Source organism: Phoxinus phoxinus (assembly GCF_949152265.1).
Source record: "Phoxinus phoxinus genome assembly, chromosome: 1".
In the NCBI taxonomy this organism is placed as follows: domain Eukaryota; kingdom Metazoa; phylum Chordata; class Actinopteri; order Cypriniformes; family Leuciscidae; genus Phoxinus; species Phoxinus phoxinus.
This window is the reverse complement of record NC_136876.1, coordinates 4411974-4429569: the sequence shown is the minus strand read 5'-3', so window position 1 is coordinate 4429569 and position 17596 is coordinate 4411974. Positions and strand designations below refer to the sequence as shown.

The 17596-nt window shown below is 35.7% G+C and overlaps 2 protein-coding genes and 1 long non-coding RNA gene across 3 annotated transcripts in view; all 3 read right to left on the bottom strand.

The window, feature by feature from the left end:
- The window catches only part of LOC306999735 (uncharacterized protein), a 501826-nt gene that overhangs the window by 370465 nt on the left and 113765 nt on the right, over window positions 1–17596 (bottom strand). The window lies entirely within an intron of this gene.
- LOC307009681 lies at window positions 528–4439 on the bottom strand. Its single transcript, XR_013800095.1, has 6 exons — window positions 4162–4439; window positions 3845–3909; window positions 3409–3470; window positions 2620–2690; window positions 2347–2512; window positions 528–734 (listed from the first exon to the last, which is right to left on the bottom strand). It is a non-coding gene; the product is annotated as an uncharacterized lncRNA (long non-coding RNA).
- On the bottom strand, window positions 6912–8178 carry LOC307003246 (uncharacterized protein). Its single transcript, XM_079621463.1, has 3 exons — window positions 8108–8178; window positions 7873–8032; window positions 6912–7494 (listed from the first exon to the last, which is right to left on the bottom strand). The coding sequence occupies exons 1-3, from the start codon at window positions 8153–8155 to the stop codon at window positions 7331–7333; spliced, it is 372 nt and encodes a 123-aa protein (XP_079477589.1). The 5' UTR covers window positions 8156–8178; the 3' UTR covers window positions 6912–7330.

Here is a 17596-nt window from a genome sequence, read left to right as displayed (position 1 = left end):
CAAACGGGACGGGTTCTATGGTCAGATGAGACCTAACAGACTGTGCTAGAAATCTTATAACGAGCCATGTTTGGATTTTCCAACAGGACAGTGATCCAAAAACAAATATCAAAATCAAAACAAAAATGGGTCACTGAGCACAAAACCAAGACCTGCAATGGCCATCCCAGTCCCTGGCCTGAACCCTATAGAAGATGAGTGGACTGAACTGAAAAGCACCAACATGGATCTGGGAATCTGAAGGTTCTGGAGAGATTCTGTACAGAGGAATGGTCTCTGATCTCTTGTCAGGTGTTCTCCAAACTCATCAGGCATTATAGGAGAAGACTCAGAGCTGGTATCTTGGGAAAAGGAGGTTGCAAACATATTTAATAAAAGGGGCAAATAATTGTTCCCAACGTGTTTGAGAAAAAACATTTATTTCATAATGTGATTTCCCCCCCCACTTTCAATTATTTTACTTCGATGAAAGGTTACATTTTTGCAAATGTTTTAAATATAATATCAAAAGGATTAAAAATGCAGATTTATTTTTTACAGCCATCTTTGATCATATTTACCAAGGGGGCAAATAATTCTGACCAGCACTGTACATTTGACAACTTACATGCTTAACCACTCAAAGTCCATTAGTCTTCTGAGAAGAGTAGACACATGAGGATTGACTGTTGTTCCTCTTCTCTGAGGTCTTTCCACTTGTTTTGACTGTCTTGGTACCAGTGGATGGGTTGATTCTGCACAAAAATCAGTCAGAAAAACACAAGCAGAAGCTTTAGGAGCATGACATGTGCAGACTAATGAAAATATACCACTTTACAATAAGCATTCGCTGCACTACTAATCTATTAGGGCTGTAACGATTTACGATATTAAACCGAAATCGCGACACTCAGATCCACGATCCTGTGTCGCGGTGTGAGAAGGCAGATCGCGATCGACACACCCCTTCCCAGACTTATCTTTCTCTTCCAGAATAGATCCTAGGGCTGTGACGGGGTCTTTTACATATTAGGTATGGGAATTTCAAGCAAAAATAATATTCGAAGATCGCTGGTATCATTGATTATTATTCAAAAATCGCACCTCTCCCCCACACACACACGCGCGCGCGGGAGCACACACACACACAAGCAAACACCAGACCAGAGCAAGTGAGCAAAGCGCGCGGTGTTTGCTTGTATGTGTGTGTGTGTGTGTGTGTGTGTGTGTGTGTGGCACCGACGCGCGCGTGAACTGGAACTCACCTCATAAACGAATCGAAACTTACATAGAAAGCTTGAAATACCTTTACTTGATTTAACGTTAATTCAAAACATAAAGAAATGGCTGCTTAGGCTAATTCGTAGGAAGTGTGCTTTTCTCTATGCGCGTTCACTTTGTGGCAAGTGTTATTCCTGTGCTTGAGATGCGGGTCATGCGGAATAGGCAATATATTATTTGTGGTTTACAGCACAGACAGTAAGCCTCGGTTACCTCAGAAGAATTTTTAACATGCTCGAATCATCTCCACAATGGAGTATAGTTCTGTTTGTTTTTAAAAAGTATTTTGTTACAAGAAAACAGAGTTATAGCTTTAGCTATTTATTTATTTATTTGGCTTTTAAAATCCTCCCTCCTCGCAAGAATCGCGGTTTGTATCGAATCGTGGGTCAGAAATCGGGATACGAACCGAATCGTGGGTTTGCTGTATCGTTACAGCCCTATAATCTATTATAAAGGGTTAGTTCACCCCAAAATGACATTTCTGTCATTAATTAACTACTGACCTTTCATTTTCAGGAACACACATTAAGATGTTTTTGATCAAATCGGAGAGGTTTCTGAACCACACATAGACCACAACGTCATTACAACTTTCAAGGCCCAGAAAGGTAGTAAAAACATCATTAAAATAGTCCATGTAACTCCAGTGGATTTACCATAATGTTATGAAGTGATGAGAATACTTTTTGTTCGAACGTAGAACCTGGAAGCGCTGCACTGTGTTTACTTAATTAACAGCGTCAGAGACTGACACAGAAGAGAAGAGATTGTTGAATAAAGTCATTATTTTGGGGGGGTTTTGCACACAAAAAGTATTATCGTGGCTTCATAACATTAAGATTGATCCACTGTAGTCACATGGTCTATTTTAACAATGTCTTAACTGCGTTTCTGGACCTTGAAAGTTGCAATGATTTTGCTGCCTATGTGTGGTTCAGAAACCTATAGGATTTCATCAAAAACATCTTAATTTTGTGTTCCCGAAAATGAACAAATTTCAGTAGTTAATTAATGACAGAAATGTAATTTTTGGGTGAACTAATCCTTTAACATATACACATTTATATTTAAGTAAACTGTTACCTTTGAACAAATTCAAGTGTGCAGGATGCCTCGTGCTGGTACACCAGATTAAAGTTGTAGTAAGTTGCCAACAAAGCAGCAAATCCAGCCATAAAAGTGGGGTGTGGATTCATAACCACTTGACCCTCAATACTCAGCATCCACTGGGTTGCAGTGAGAATTTCACCTAAAAATAATACATATAAGAAACACTTTATAAAAATGTATGCTAAAATACAACAGGCAAAATGTATTAAGTACCAGTAATTTAAAGATTTTGGGAACCTACATTACCTAAGACAGTCAGTCTCGTAGAGTCTGAAAGTGTAGAACTTTTTTTTCACATCAGCTGCTGTTGCTGACATCTACAAGAAACAAAATTAAAAGGAAACAATTGTAAATGTAATTAAATGCAGTATGAGAACAAAATATAACCCCACAACAAAATATGGCAAATCAGTGTTGTGTCTATTTGGTCAAATCTGGTACCTTTACCAGACTTTTGATAACCTGTAAAGTCTCTAAATAGATGAGACTTAAAAGCTGCAAATTTTGTAAATGCACGGGAACAGTCAGGTGGCCTACACCACAGGTAAAACACCAGTTTGGAACATTACTGTGACCTTTCATATGCTGCTTAGTAAAACCTATGGTATTGCTTTCATGTTGACAATTTACAGTAATACATTTCTCATTTAGATTTAGGTTCAAGTTATATTAAGAAAACGATAACTATGGGAACTTTGAACAGAAAATAAAATGAACTTTCAAATCTTTTGCCAGTCATTTTTAATTTAGTTATGACGCAGGGATTTGTTGAACACTGTTTCAAAACTGGTGAAATAAATGAGAAAATGGCAGCATCCAACAAAGATTGCAACAATGTTAATATCATATAGCCTATTCTAATGTTTTTCGTCAAGAAAGCTAACTGCACGTGCGTATAGTTTTGTCTCACCAACACTTCATTGGATTTGTCTTGTCTGCCAAACTGCAACTGCTCTAAAAACACTCTTGTGAGCAAATGCGAATAAAACTGTAACAAACTGCAGCATTTGTCCATAACATTTACGATGGTTTTACCTTGTAACAGTTCAGCTTCGTCTCTCACCACTGTAATGGCGCGCGCCGTCGCGATGCCTCGCCTGCAACAAGAAATTTAAAATTAAAGACACAAAATAAACGTAACGTTTCGGGGGAAAAAATATTGGAATCTAACACTTTACATCCCACTAAATGTCCTGATAACACGCAGTTGTTAACAAGTTGATATTAATTGCGTCTGACATTGTAATATGGACGTATCCAACGATGTTAATATCATATTCTAATGTTTTTCGTCAAGAAAGCTAACTGTAGGCTAAGTTATACGTGCGTGTTTTGTCTCACCAACACTTCAGTGGATTTGTCTTGTCTGCCAAACTGCAAATGCTCTAAAAAATACTATCTAGAGCAAATGCGAATAAAACTATAACAAACAAACTGCAGCATTTGTCCATAACATTTACGATGGTTTTACCTTGTAACAGTTCAGCTTCGTCTCACCACTGTAATGGCGCGCGCCGTCGCGATTCTGTGCCTCGCCTGCAACAAGAAATTTAAAATTAAAGACACATTCCTTTACTAAATAAACGTATAGTTTCGGCTGGGAAAAGTATTGGAATCAAACACTTTACATCCCACTAAATGTCCTGATAACACGCAGTTGTTAACAAGTCGATAAAATTAATTGCATCTGACATGCCTTATGAATTATATTCAAAATATGAATCGCAAACAGCATTAAGTAATACAGTAGATTGTAATATTTATGGACGTAAATTTAAGTTAACTTACCAAAAATGTAGTAAGTGCCTTTTCTCTTCAACTCTTCTTGCCCTGCAGCTGCTCCAGTCCACCAGTTTTCAAACATTCAGCCCGCGCAATCCCATAATGCCACACCACAGTAAATTGTTGTAAAACGTATGAAATACAGTGAAAACACCTCTTACCTGTAAATCAATTTACAGTTGACAGGGAAATATACAGTTAACAACTGTAATACTCTTTTTGACCCATAATGCATTGCGAATTACAGTAATAACTTGTAAAATGATAAAACAATAAATTTCTGTAGAATTTTGCTGTAGAATCTACAGCAATTTGTTACAGTGCACGGTCATTCATGAGTCATGCCAGTCCGAGGACATCAGCGCCACGATAACAGTCTCACACACATGTATCCTCGTAGCCTACGCCCTGATCCATTTGGAGCGTTTCCAAGTTTAAAACCAGATTAATGTCAAGTTTTTTTTATTAAAACGATCCAATTGAAATGATAGATAGATAGATAGATAGATAGATAGATAGATAGATAGATAGATAGATAGATAGATAGATAGATAGATAGATAGATAGATAGATAGATAGATAGATCCTGACTTTTTGTTAATATGACAGCTTAATTATATATAGCTTAATCATATAAACACACGTCTCACACACACACGTACACACACGTACACACACGCATGTACACAGTACACACATTAAATATTTACGCCTTACATATAAATAAACAGAATATAAATTGAACACAAAGCTTAAAACACTAAAGATGAAACCAAAGCTTGAGCATTTGAACATTTATAATATTTTATATTAAGTTGCTCAAGCAATTAAGTGACAACACATTTAAACATGTACTTATGTTAACATTGCAAACATTTTAAATTAAAACATACAATTGACAAAAACAGCCGTCTCTCATATATATTCTTTTGCATTTAAATGCACTTTGTACTAGTTTTCTAAAGTAAGCTCATCACTTGAAGGAACACTCATGGACGAAGTGGAACTGGAAGCCGTGTTAATCTTGGAATAATACGGCCACCGTAGGAGTTAAAACAAAATTAACTTGAAATTAATATTCAGTTGGTAGTCATATACAATTTCACCGCTAGATGGGAGTAAATCCTACACACTGTAGCTTTAAGTAGCAAAGATAATGAATTGAACATACGTTATTCGAAAGCAGGAACATGATGACAAATTAAATCTAAAATAAATAAAATCTTCATAAACATCCAATTAATGCAGAGAGTTATTAAGTACTCATTAAGAAAAATGTCCATCTCATCCTTAATTTGGAAGTGAGTCAGGATGTAGCATTATAGCATAGCATTAATTCAGTTTTGAAATTCAGTTTTTCCCATGTCTATATTCGAGACATAAACCATATTCTGTTACTAATAAAATGACTCAATCATATTCAATTCAAAATGTATGAAGTCAAAGGCAAGCACAGCATAGGGCTTTATGAAGCTCAACCCCGGGTTATTGTTGCTATAAACACTGCTTTCAACGCCAGGCAAATTAATGTTTCACGCTTGTTGAGAAATATTTCCCACATATGAATGATCAACATATTAAATAGTTTAACAGTATAACTGAAAATATACAGAATAATATATTCAATATAATATATTGAAAAATATGTGACAATATATTTACTAATATATCATAATGTATGTCATTTCATATTCAGTAATACACTTCATAATATATGGATGTATATGTGATCAGATATGTGTAATATATTGCTGATATATTTACTCTTAAACACACATATATATAGCGAAATACAATGTAATGTATTTTTTTTTTTTTACATTATTAATGTTTCATATTTTCAAGCTAGTTAAGAAAAGCACATTTACATGTACTTAAGTATTTAGAGATTATAATTATCATATTTTAAAAGTAATGTCTGCATTGTACACCGAACCACAGGCTCATACCAGAAAAACTTAATGTGTTTCATGAGCAAAACACATTAAATAACACTTAATTTTAACATTTGCTCTCCTTTCAGAAGTCAGTCAGAAGCAAAGCATGCTGGGAATAAGAAATCTGTCATAACTCATTTGGTAAATGTGAGTGAATGTTATATGGGAACATGTATGTGCAATATATTTATACAGTACAAGATACAACTTTGTGAATATTACATGTAATGCTATTTTTGTCTTCATGTATAAATATTTTATATTCATTAATATATCGCCATACATGGTCAATGCATATATTGCAGTATATTGAAAAATATAAGCAATAGTGTCCCATATATGGAAATGTATTATGAAAAATATATCACATTATATTTTTCTGTATATTGCCATATATTTTGTAATCGCACTAGACACTTCCAGTCAGGTGTGTTGAGGCAAGTTGGAGCCGAACTCTATAACAATTAAACGTTTGCAATATAAAGCAGAATAATTTTTCTTGTATAGGTAAATTCAAGTCACAAATGGCCAAGGCGCTCCTGCATTAAATAAGGTAGATAGCCTAAGTCTTTTTAATTGTGACACTTATTTAATGTTTAGCACTATAGGGGGAAATCAAACCTGGGTTTTAAACTGTATTTGGATGTCACACACACACACACACACACACACACACAAACAGCTTTTATAACCTCGGACACAACACAATCACCTCCTTTGAAAAATACAAAAATACAACATATTAAGAGGCTGCACCCTTTGTTTTTTCATGAATTGATTGATTAATTTCAATGTTTTTTTTTTTTTTTTTTTGCAATTTAAATCTTTACAGTTTTCCCCACTTTTGTGTTTGTAAAACAGTCTTGATATTTTTATATTCATAGGCTATAGGCTTTTTGCTATAAGAAATACAGACATACAGTTTTTTCTTTCATATAATTTATTAATGTAATTCAAATACAAGCGTTTGACTATTCAGTTTCCCATTCCACACAACTTACAGATTTACATGTGAAAATAAAGACAATAATGTTTTTGGTTAAAACAGAAAATCCCACTTTCCGCAGTGCTATCTTCTGAAAACAGAAATAAATGAATGCAAACTTTTGCAGTAAAAAGGTTCAGTGTTGATTGACAGTTATAAAGATCGATTGTCATTCAAAATGAATCAAGCCAACAAACGTTATAATTATAATAGAAGCAACTTTTCATCAGAAGAAATGCAATGAATGAAGATTTTAAAGTTTGGCCCTGAAATTTATCAATTCACAGTTCAGGGTACTTACTACATTAGAGCTTTTCAAAGTGTAGACGGTTTCACACCAGAGATCTTTATGATCTGTTTTTTTCTTGACATCAGTGACTTTAAAAATCTCATATGGAGGAATCAGCACCTCTTTCTCTTTAGGATACTTAGAAAAGGTCGTCACATTAGCACCATAACAAGTGTGGATTTCAAAACAAGATGTATTTCCATATTGTTTTGCTACTTCAATATTAAGAGAGGAGGATGAAAATGAGCCCAAGCGAATCTTTTCGCTTGGTTCATCAAATTCACTTTTTGTACCACGATAAGTATCATAGCATTTGTTTTTTTGGTTCAAAATCTGTATTGCTTGTGTCAACAGAAAATGAAGTGAATACCATCCGTATGTTTTCATTCTGTACTTATCTTTACCATCGCGAGCAGCAGCGTTAAACTTTGAAAATACATTTAGGTCATTGTTAGTGTACGCGTGAATGGCGATTAAATGTTGTATTGTCAAGTGATCTTTTTTACCTTCTTCCCAAGCTTTTCCAAAATCAAGATTGGTTGTGATTTCATTCTCTAGATATTCGAACTTCACCAGTTTCGCCATTGCAGTTATACAGCCAAAATATCCATCATCAACAGAATTCGGAGCCATATTCAACGGATATGCAGCAGAAGCTCTGTGATCCTGCAGCGATAGGAATCATAATGATCAATCATCAGTATTTATGTCTGTAATATTCATACTGGAAAACATGCTCACCTGTCCTAAAGCAGCGAAAACAAGAAGAGCTTCAATGACCAGCAGCATCTTGATTCAGTCGAATCCCTCAGATGATCCAGATGATCCAGAGAAAAACAGAAGCTGAGAAACACAACAGCGTCTCACAAATACAGTCCACACAATGTATTACTATAGGATCACATTTATAGATTTGCACAACAAAACTCTTCACTACAAGTTCTAACAATGTTTGAATTTGTATATCTTGTATTTTCTGGTCTATATAATCCTGTGATGTTCACTGATGAAAGTGTCATCCTGACTTTTTCTTTATCCCCCAAATTACCTGAGAATATTGTTGTCTTCTTGATGACTTCTATTCGTTATTTTTTCAGGAACGATGATGAAAGGAGACTATCATTAAAGGCAGTCGCTCACAGACAACTTGGGAAGATCTTGGGAAGGTGGGCCTTTTATATTGGTTATGAAGAGTGTGTGTGTGTGCTGAGACATGATAAGAAATAATGACATGCATTTACAGTATACAGTAGTACAGGCAGTAAAGTCTATCATCGCTCTCATTTCTTAAACAAAGCAGGTGTTGCACGACAGTGTGTAATATAAAAAAAGGAAATCTACATATATTGAAATAAATCAATAAAGTCCTTCTGAAGTAATTCCCCTTTGGATAAAATCCACAAATATGATGAGGTGTTTCAAAAACTACATGCTTTTAAATTCAAGATCAGTCCTCTAGCCAGAAAAACAATGTTAAATGTGGGACTATAAAAAAAAAAAAAATACAATTTCAAATGAAATGGTATTGCTGCCATCTTTTTATCATTATTATTTTTTATTTTATGTTATTTTTTTCAAATATCAAAATACTTTCTCAAAGTTATACAAAAACATTCAGGATACCATGAACAGCAAATAACATAATATATTATGGCATGACAATATATTTACAGTAACATTTTGCATGCACAACATTGAATGGTAAAATGCCCACATTCACACCAATAAATGAATGTAACATGTTTGTCCCTGAATTAATATTCTTTCTTGTCTTTTCGTTACCCATTCACAATAAACAAACAAACAAAAAAGTCAATGACCATTATTACCTACAACAATGTCCAATATGTGTTACACATTTTCACATGATTTATTCATAATATTAGGATATGCTTTTGGACTATGACTGGAGATATTTTTGCAAGATCTCACAAAAGGGTTGATATTTCTCTTCAAAACTATTAGAAGTGCAGTGGGATAAAAGACTCTGTAAATGCAAAGTCAATGGCTATATTTGCAAAGTTGTATAAGATAAGGACATTCTGTTACAGCTCATTTGTATCCTCATCTCTTATCTGACACCTGTAGGGAAAAGAAGTGAACTGAACTGAGCTGTACAATGAGCTGCAGATAAAGTGTATCGTTTGAGTTTATACTGATTTGAATATGCCTGCTTCGTGATAAAGAAATATACAAAGACATGACATAAATGTGGTATACACATCCCTTTAAATGTTTTTTATTTCGGATTCAAATTTTTTTTTTTTCTTCGGAATCAGATTCTAAAGAAAACAAAATGGGTGTTTTGAAAGTAGTCTCTTAATCTCACCAAGGCTGCATTTATTTGATTAAAATCTGTCTTAGTGTTCATTGAGGAACATTATTTGTACCATCCTGCACCTTTTTTTTCTGAGAGTGTAGTAAAACCATGGTTAATATTGTTAGTGGGGACTACAGGTGAAAATGAGCATTTATGCTATAACCTGGCTCATTTACAGTCTGTACAGAAATGTTAGATTGTTCATTAATGTGCACTGTCCCGAATAAATAAAATAAATAAATGTTATGGTTACTATGGCTTTACTACAAAAAACATGGTTGATTTTATGGTTATTATGGTTTTACTACAAAACCCATAGTTAAACTATAGTTACTACAAAAAAACATGACCATGTGGACCGCAAGATCTGTGATTGGTCGACTTGGTAGCATCGCGTTTCCTCCTACGCATTTCCGGCGTGTTCTTGTGCACCGCCCGTCATTTGTAAGTTCAGAGAGAGTTCAGTGAATCACGTCCCATCTCCTCCGACGGCTTCTCTCGTTTCTGTATTCAAGTTTTAGTAATTTCACTGAAATTAACTGTTTTTCCACCTCGATCACCTCCAACTCCAACATGATCCGCTCTCTTTCAGTCGCCATTGCTTGTGTAGCCTAAACTCAAAACAGCCGCGAGGAATCTGAACTCAGTGGAACATTAAAACCCGCCCCCGCCAACTAGCGCTTCGGTGGTGTAACTGCAGAGCATCACAGACATAAACGCAGAAGTATACAGGGCTCCAGACTAACTTTTTGCCTTGGTTGCACTGGTGCGCCTAACTTTTTAATGTTGGTGCACCCAAATATTTGCTCGTCTCACATCGCCTATACCACATCCATTTCAAGGTTACCTTTCTATCACACTCCACATTCTTATATATTATGTAAATTATTTTTTAAACAAGAATACTTTTTGGTTACACTTTATTTCGATAGTCCACTTTAGACATTCTACTAACTATAAGTAACTTGTCAACTAACTCTCATTAGAGTATTAGTAGACAGTAGACTGTCTGTAGACTGTTAGATTATGGTTAGGTGTTAGTAGAATAAGTCGACGTGTAGTTGCCAAGTTACTTATAGGGCCCTATTGTAACGATCTGAAACGCAAGTGTCAAAGCGCAAGTAACTTTGTGGGCGGATCCCGGCGCTGTTGCTATTTTCCCGGCGGGATAAACGACTCTTGCGCCCGACGCAAATCTAAAAGGGGTTGGTCTGAAGTAGCTTCATTATTCATAGGTGTGGTTTGGGCGTAACGTGAAATAAACCAATCAGAGCGTCCTCTCACATTCCCTTTAAGAGCCGGCGCGCTTGTTCCACGGCGGATTGCTATTATAACGGCGGATCGCTATTATAACGGCGGATCGCTATTATAACGGCGGATTGCTATTATAACGGCGGATTGCTATTATAACAGCGGGTTTGCCAGCGCACGCCAGGAGCGATTCACAGCCGAGGAGACCGACGTTCTCGTCAGGGCCGTAAAACACAGAGAAGTGACATTGGGCATGATGGGAGAAACCCACACAAATTAGCTTCGGTTAAACAGGCGTATAATTTGCGTAACTGTGTAGCCTAATCTATATATTTTTTTTAAAAATCTAGATAGATCTTTTCCACATCTTCATGGACACAACAATGATTTCCCTCGTGTGTTCATATTTTCAAATCAATGAACCGCCCCCGCAAGTTAGTTCCCTAATTTACCGACGTGCGTCTGTGGAGGGAAAAGTCCGCTGTGCGCGGGTGCAAAATAGGAATGATACATGCGTCGGTGTACAAAGTCAATTGCGCTGGGTGCAAGATAGGGCCCATAGTCAGTAGAAGGTCTGTTGGGAGACCAACAAAATAAAGTGTTAGCAGACATTAAGCAGACAGTCGACTAATCCTCTAATGACAGTTAGTTGACATGTAGCTGCCAAGTTACTTATAGTTAGTAGAATGTCTAAAGTGGACTATCGAAATAAAGTGTTACCTACTTTGGTTTATTTGAAGCACAATTATACTGTATATAAAAATAATTCGATTCGATTTCGATTCACATGCTTGCACTTCGATTCGATTCAATATTGATTATTTTGAATATCAGGAACAATACATGGCAAATTTTCTCAAGGAAAACAAATCTCTTAACTAATGCTGTAAACGATGGGAGTCAGTTGTAGCCAATAGGCTTTATTAGCCTACTATAATATTGAAGGTAAAAATTACCTGATTTGTACACAAAAACTTATTTTTATAATAATAAAGTTGATTTTGGTCGCACTATAGAGCCCTGTAGAGTGCTTAAGAATTGAACTTGAGAGTGTGTGAAATTGAATGCCTGTGAGCTATCTACGAATGGAAAAATCGTTTTTCTTTCATTTTCCAAAATGTAGACTGACGAGGAAGGAACAAACGGACGTGATCAGGATGGAAATAGAGGAAAGAATAGCAAAACATTAGGTAACGCTTTAGATTACAGCCCGGAAAGTACTGCGTAATTACAATGAAATTACAGTGTAACTTTCTGTAATTACAGTGTACCTATAAAGTACTTATGTGTAAGTATAGGGGAACAATATGTAAAGTCTTGGGAATAAAGGGGTAACAACCAGGAAAATACTGCGTAATTAAAACAAAATTACAGTGTAACTTTCGGTAATTACAGTGTACCTATAAAGTATGTACGTGTAATTATATAGGGGAACAATTTAAAGTTTTGGAATAAAGGGGTAACAACCAGAAGAAAAAAAAATGTATTTAGGCAAATTATTTATACTGTAAGTATTTTAGAACTACGGGGTACTTATACTATAATACAATCTTACTTTTGGGAGCAATTTAGCGAGTAGGCTACATACACCTTTTTGTAATAATACAAATACAAGGCTTTTTTCAAATTACGGGGTAGCCTATATATCAGTGCATTTATAAAGTAGGCTAATTTGTTTTTATTGCAAAGGTGCACTGATTAAGTTGTTTCAAGGCAAGTAAAACTACAACTTTTTTTTTTTTTTTTAAATGCTGGGGAAATATCTGTTTCTTGTAGTTACAGGTTAAGTATGACATTGCGGGCCGTAAATTAAAGTGGTGCTTCTTACCCTCTTGTTTCATGTAGTTACAGGGTAAGTACAATAAAAACACATGTAAACACACAATCTGATATCACTTGGAAAACTTTATTTGAAAAACAACTTATTTCAAAAAAGGACTTTATTCCTTTTTTAAAATCAACTTTTCATTTCAAATACTAAAGTCCTGACAGAAAGTATACATTTTTGCATGGCTTCCTACTTCCTCCTCCTCCTCTTGTTCCTCTTCTTCTTTTTCTATCATTACACTGATTAGCCTAATCTTAAGAATGAGTCTTTTGCTATTCTGTATTATGTATTAAAAGAAAATAGGCTACAGTACACCCAGAAATGTTCTCGTAATTTACTCATCTTTTCGCTACCGACCAACTGTCACCAGCGTCCAGCGAGTGCATGAGAGTCGGCTTGGCTTCGTGTTTGGTGAAGCTTCACGCGTTCATTACGTTCTCGCGGGAGTTAGATGTGAAACTCGCGCGAGAACTGCCATCTCTGTTCTTCTGTATTGTTTGTTTTTCATTATTATTATGTGTTATTGTTTGTATTTTGTTGTGAGTATTAATAAAAAATAAAAAAAATAAAAAATCGACATTCGGTTTCTCGGCGCGCTTACGTCACGCGTGTCAAGCGTGAACTCAACCCTCTCATGCACGCGCAAGTGACAGTTGGTCGGAACGGAAGCGATAGTCTTTAAAATGTTTAAATATTTGGTATTTTTCTTACAAACACTTATCGTCTAACTTCAGAAGACATTGATTCATCCATTGGGGTCGTATGGATTACTTTAGTTATTGCTGTATGTGCTGTTTGATGTCAACTTTTAGGAACACATGGGCTTGCATTATGCATTCACAGAGATTATATATTTTTCTAAAAAAAAAAAAATTGTGTTAATCTGAAGAAGGAAATTCACATACATCTCGGATGACATGAGGGTAAAAGATGAGTAAATGGTGAGGACATTTCTGTACTGTATTTTCTTTTAACACATAATACAGAATAGCAAGAGACATGGGATTCCTTCTTAAGATTTATCAGTGGAAAGAAAGAAGAAGAGGAACAAGAGGAGGAGGAAACCAAGCAAGAGAAAGTGTTGTAAATCCGTTTTAAAATAAGTTGTTTTTCAAATAAAGTTTTCCAAGTGATATCAGATTGTGTGTTTACATGTGTTTTTATTGTACTTACCCTGTAACTACATGAAACAAGAGGGTAAGAAGCACCACTTTAATTTACGGCCCGCAATGTCATACTTACCCTGTAACTACATGAAACAAGAGGGTAAGAAGCACCACTTTAATTTACGGCCCGCAATGTCATACGTACCCTGTAACTACATGAAACAAGAGTATATTTCCCCAGCATTTAAAAAAAAAAAAAAGTTGCAATAGTTTTACTTGCCTTGAAACAACTTAATCAGTGCACCTTTGCAATAAAAACAAATTAGCCTACTTTATAAATGCACTGATATATAGGCTACCCCGTAATTTGAAAAAAGCCTTTATGTATTTGTATACACTATTATTACAAAAAGGTGCAGTGTATGTAGCCTACTCGCTAAATTGCTCCCAAAAGTAAGATTGTATTATAGTATAAGTACCCCGTAGTTCTAAAATACTTAATAATTTGCCTAAATAATTTTTTTTTTTTTCTGGTTGTTACCCCTTTATTCCAAAACTTTAAATTGTTCCCCTATATACTTACACGTACATACTTTATAGGTACACTGTAATTACCGAAAGTTACACTGTAATTTTGTTTTAATTACGCAGTATTTTCCTGGTTGTTACCCCTTTATTCCCAAGACTTTACATATTGTTCCCCTATACTTACACATAAGTACTTTATAGGTACACTGTAATTACCGAAAGTTACACTGTAATTTCATTGTAATTACGCAGTACTTTCCGGGCTGTAATCTAAAGCGTTACCAAACATTATAAACGAAGACCAAGCAGAAGTACAAGTGTTTAAGATGAGAGGGAGTCACGCCTTTAGTGATGTTCTGGTTACCTGAATTAATAGTCTAATGTAACATTATCTCTGGTAGGGGAGGTTAGGGTGATGGATCCGGGCTGGCTAAAAGGCAAAGCCGACTGAAAGCCTAAAAGCGTGAAAGCGCATCAGCTATGACATTGCAGTGGCTGGGAATATGTGCAGCCTTAATAATAAAATGAAAGATGACTGATTGCCTGATTAAACGCCTCAGGAATGGCATGATCGTCTGGAAGTCTTGCTGCCTGTATTGTGTCTTGTGGAGCTTGTATCAAGCTCCGATACACTGCTTCAATGTGAGATGTTTCGTTTATTTTATTTTATACAAGCTACGAAGCCTCAGGGCCGAACATCACATCACTAGCTACGACACGGAGCGCCTAAAACCCCCTTAGCTGCTCTAAATCCACTGTAAAATACGGCTTCAAGGGGCTCATTGCTTTTATAAAACGGTTACTCCATAAAAATATTCATTTTAACCAACAACAAAACCGTTATATAGACCTTCTGTAGCCCCGCCCCTTTTCAGCGCTGCGCTCGTTGTCTTTTGTCTTCCGGTCATTATTTTCACAGCGATCTTGTGTATTTATGAATGAACGACTCGTTTTAAAATCTTCCCGGTCTACTGATATTTGTTACGACATCTGCTTTAAACATAACAATCCTCATGATAACTTTCGTTAACTTTACAATAAGTAAATCCACTTCAAAAGCTAATTACTCTTGGACAGCGATGCCATAGAGATATAAAGAGCGATCGCAAAACCGGAAGTTCAAAGACAATGATCTACACATGGCTGTGCTCGTGTTTCTCTGGCGCATAACACATGTATTCCTCCGCCAAGCAATGTAGTTCCAAAGAGATTGCCAAGCAACACGGGACTGGGTTCGATGGTCAGATGAGACCAATAGAAAGCTTTACACCCAGTGAATAAACCCTTTAAGTTTACTTCAAAATCTCCCTTCATTTATTATTTTGACTCCCCTCTGACAGAGTTTGTTCTGCTGTTAATATTCAGCTCATTTTCTGCTTATCATTAAACCTGTTATCAGTGTATATGCAAGGGCTGCATTTACTGAAAGCATCGTGAGCCCAGGTTGATCGGGAAGACCATTGACACCGATGCTTTTGGGAAACGCCATGGCATGAGAGTGAGACCAAACCAAGAGAAAGGGCACGAGATCACTGTGATTTGTTCAAAAGAAGTCAATTCAACTCAAATTTATTTGTAGAGCACTTTTCACAACACACATCATTTCAAAACAGGTTTACAGAAAATGTATTACGGTGAAAAAAAAACAAAAAAAACATTAATGATGATCAAAATTAAATCTGAGTTATTTCTGATTATACTACAGGGCCGTTGAATGCTTGAATCTGATTGGTTGACGAACGTTCTGAGGTGTGCAATTATATTCAGGGAACCGCACGGCTAAAGTAGTTCCGGCAGGTCTTAACCGCACTACAGTTCCATATCACTTCGCGTAGTCAACTGTAATAACGGACAATAGGATACAATTCATAACAAGAAAACTGCAGCCGCATGCGCTTTATCTGCAGTTCTCAATGTCTAACTTCACAATCAATGGAAAGATGCAGTTTAATTTTAATAAATAAAGTATATATAGTCCTATATATAATCAATAGAAAATTAAAAAGAATATTTCAATAAATTGATAGTCCTGCTGCAGATAATATAAAAAATAAAAAATTATTGATTGGCCTATACTTGTTAAAAGGGCGTTGTGTTTCATTTATTAGGCTAGTCTGTCACTAATAGAAAAAAAAAGAATGAACGAATTAATTAAACGAATTGAATAAATAAATAACAATATTGACGCGAATGCTTCTTTCTCTCTCATAACTGCATTAATAACTGCATAAAGCCGGGGACACACTTACTGTAAGGCCGGTTATGAATGTAATTTGATACTTATCTGCATGCACGCGTGTTCAGCGCGTTCAGTCTGTGTTCACAGCGGTGTTTAAAATCTGCTGCATTCACAGTCAGAGAATGTTTCTAGTCGTTACGTGTGTCCAGCATTAAGTGGCCTTTACTCTGCTATCAGCGGCTCAGACCTCCGCTAACTCTAAAATGACGTTTTGGAATTAGCAACGGAGCATGCAGTTTAGATGCGCAAGGAATTAGTCCTACATACAAGAGCGTTTTAATGACAAAAACTTTACAAACGTCTTGAAATTCATCATCTGAACAATATTTCGAGGTGTGGTAACTGTAGTATAAGCGGAATAATTGACTCCAGACCGTTGAATTATTAGAAAAATAATGCACACCCGAGGTGTAACTCCGCTTCGCGTCGTGACCGCATTACCACCTCGGGTGTGCATTATTTTTCTAATAATTCAACGGCCTGTCGTCAATTATTCCTTACATATTAAACTAGGTGTTAGATGCATAATTCTGCCATCTGCTGGTTCGATGTTTTTTTGGAAGATAATAATGTTTCAGTCAGTTTAAGTGTAATTACCATATACTTCCAGCAGAGGCCCCATAGAGATCCATTCATTTTTCTGGATGTGCCGAACTGCTCTCATAACAGCTTTTGTTATATATAATTATATGAATATAATTTAAGTGCTGCTTTTATATTAATGAAACGGATATATATGATTTGTTCTGTACAAATTAATATGTTAAGAAATAGTTACTTATAAGTTATGATTCGCCTGGTGTATTGTGCTAGACTTTATTAATAATGTATTTATGTGAAATGTATTATTGATTTGTATGTAAAATATAAACCCATCTCCAACAATATAAGCAGCGAGGCAACTTCTTTCTCCTAAACTCTCATTGTAACATTGATTTAATTACATCACCATTGATTT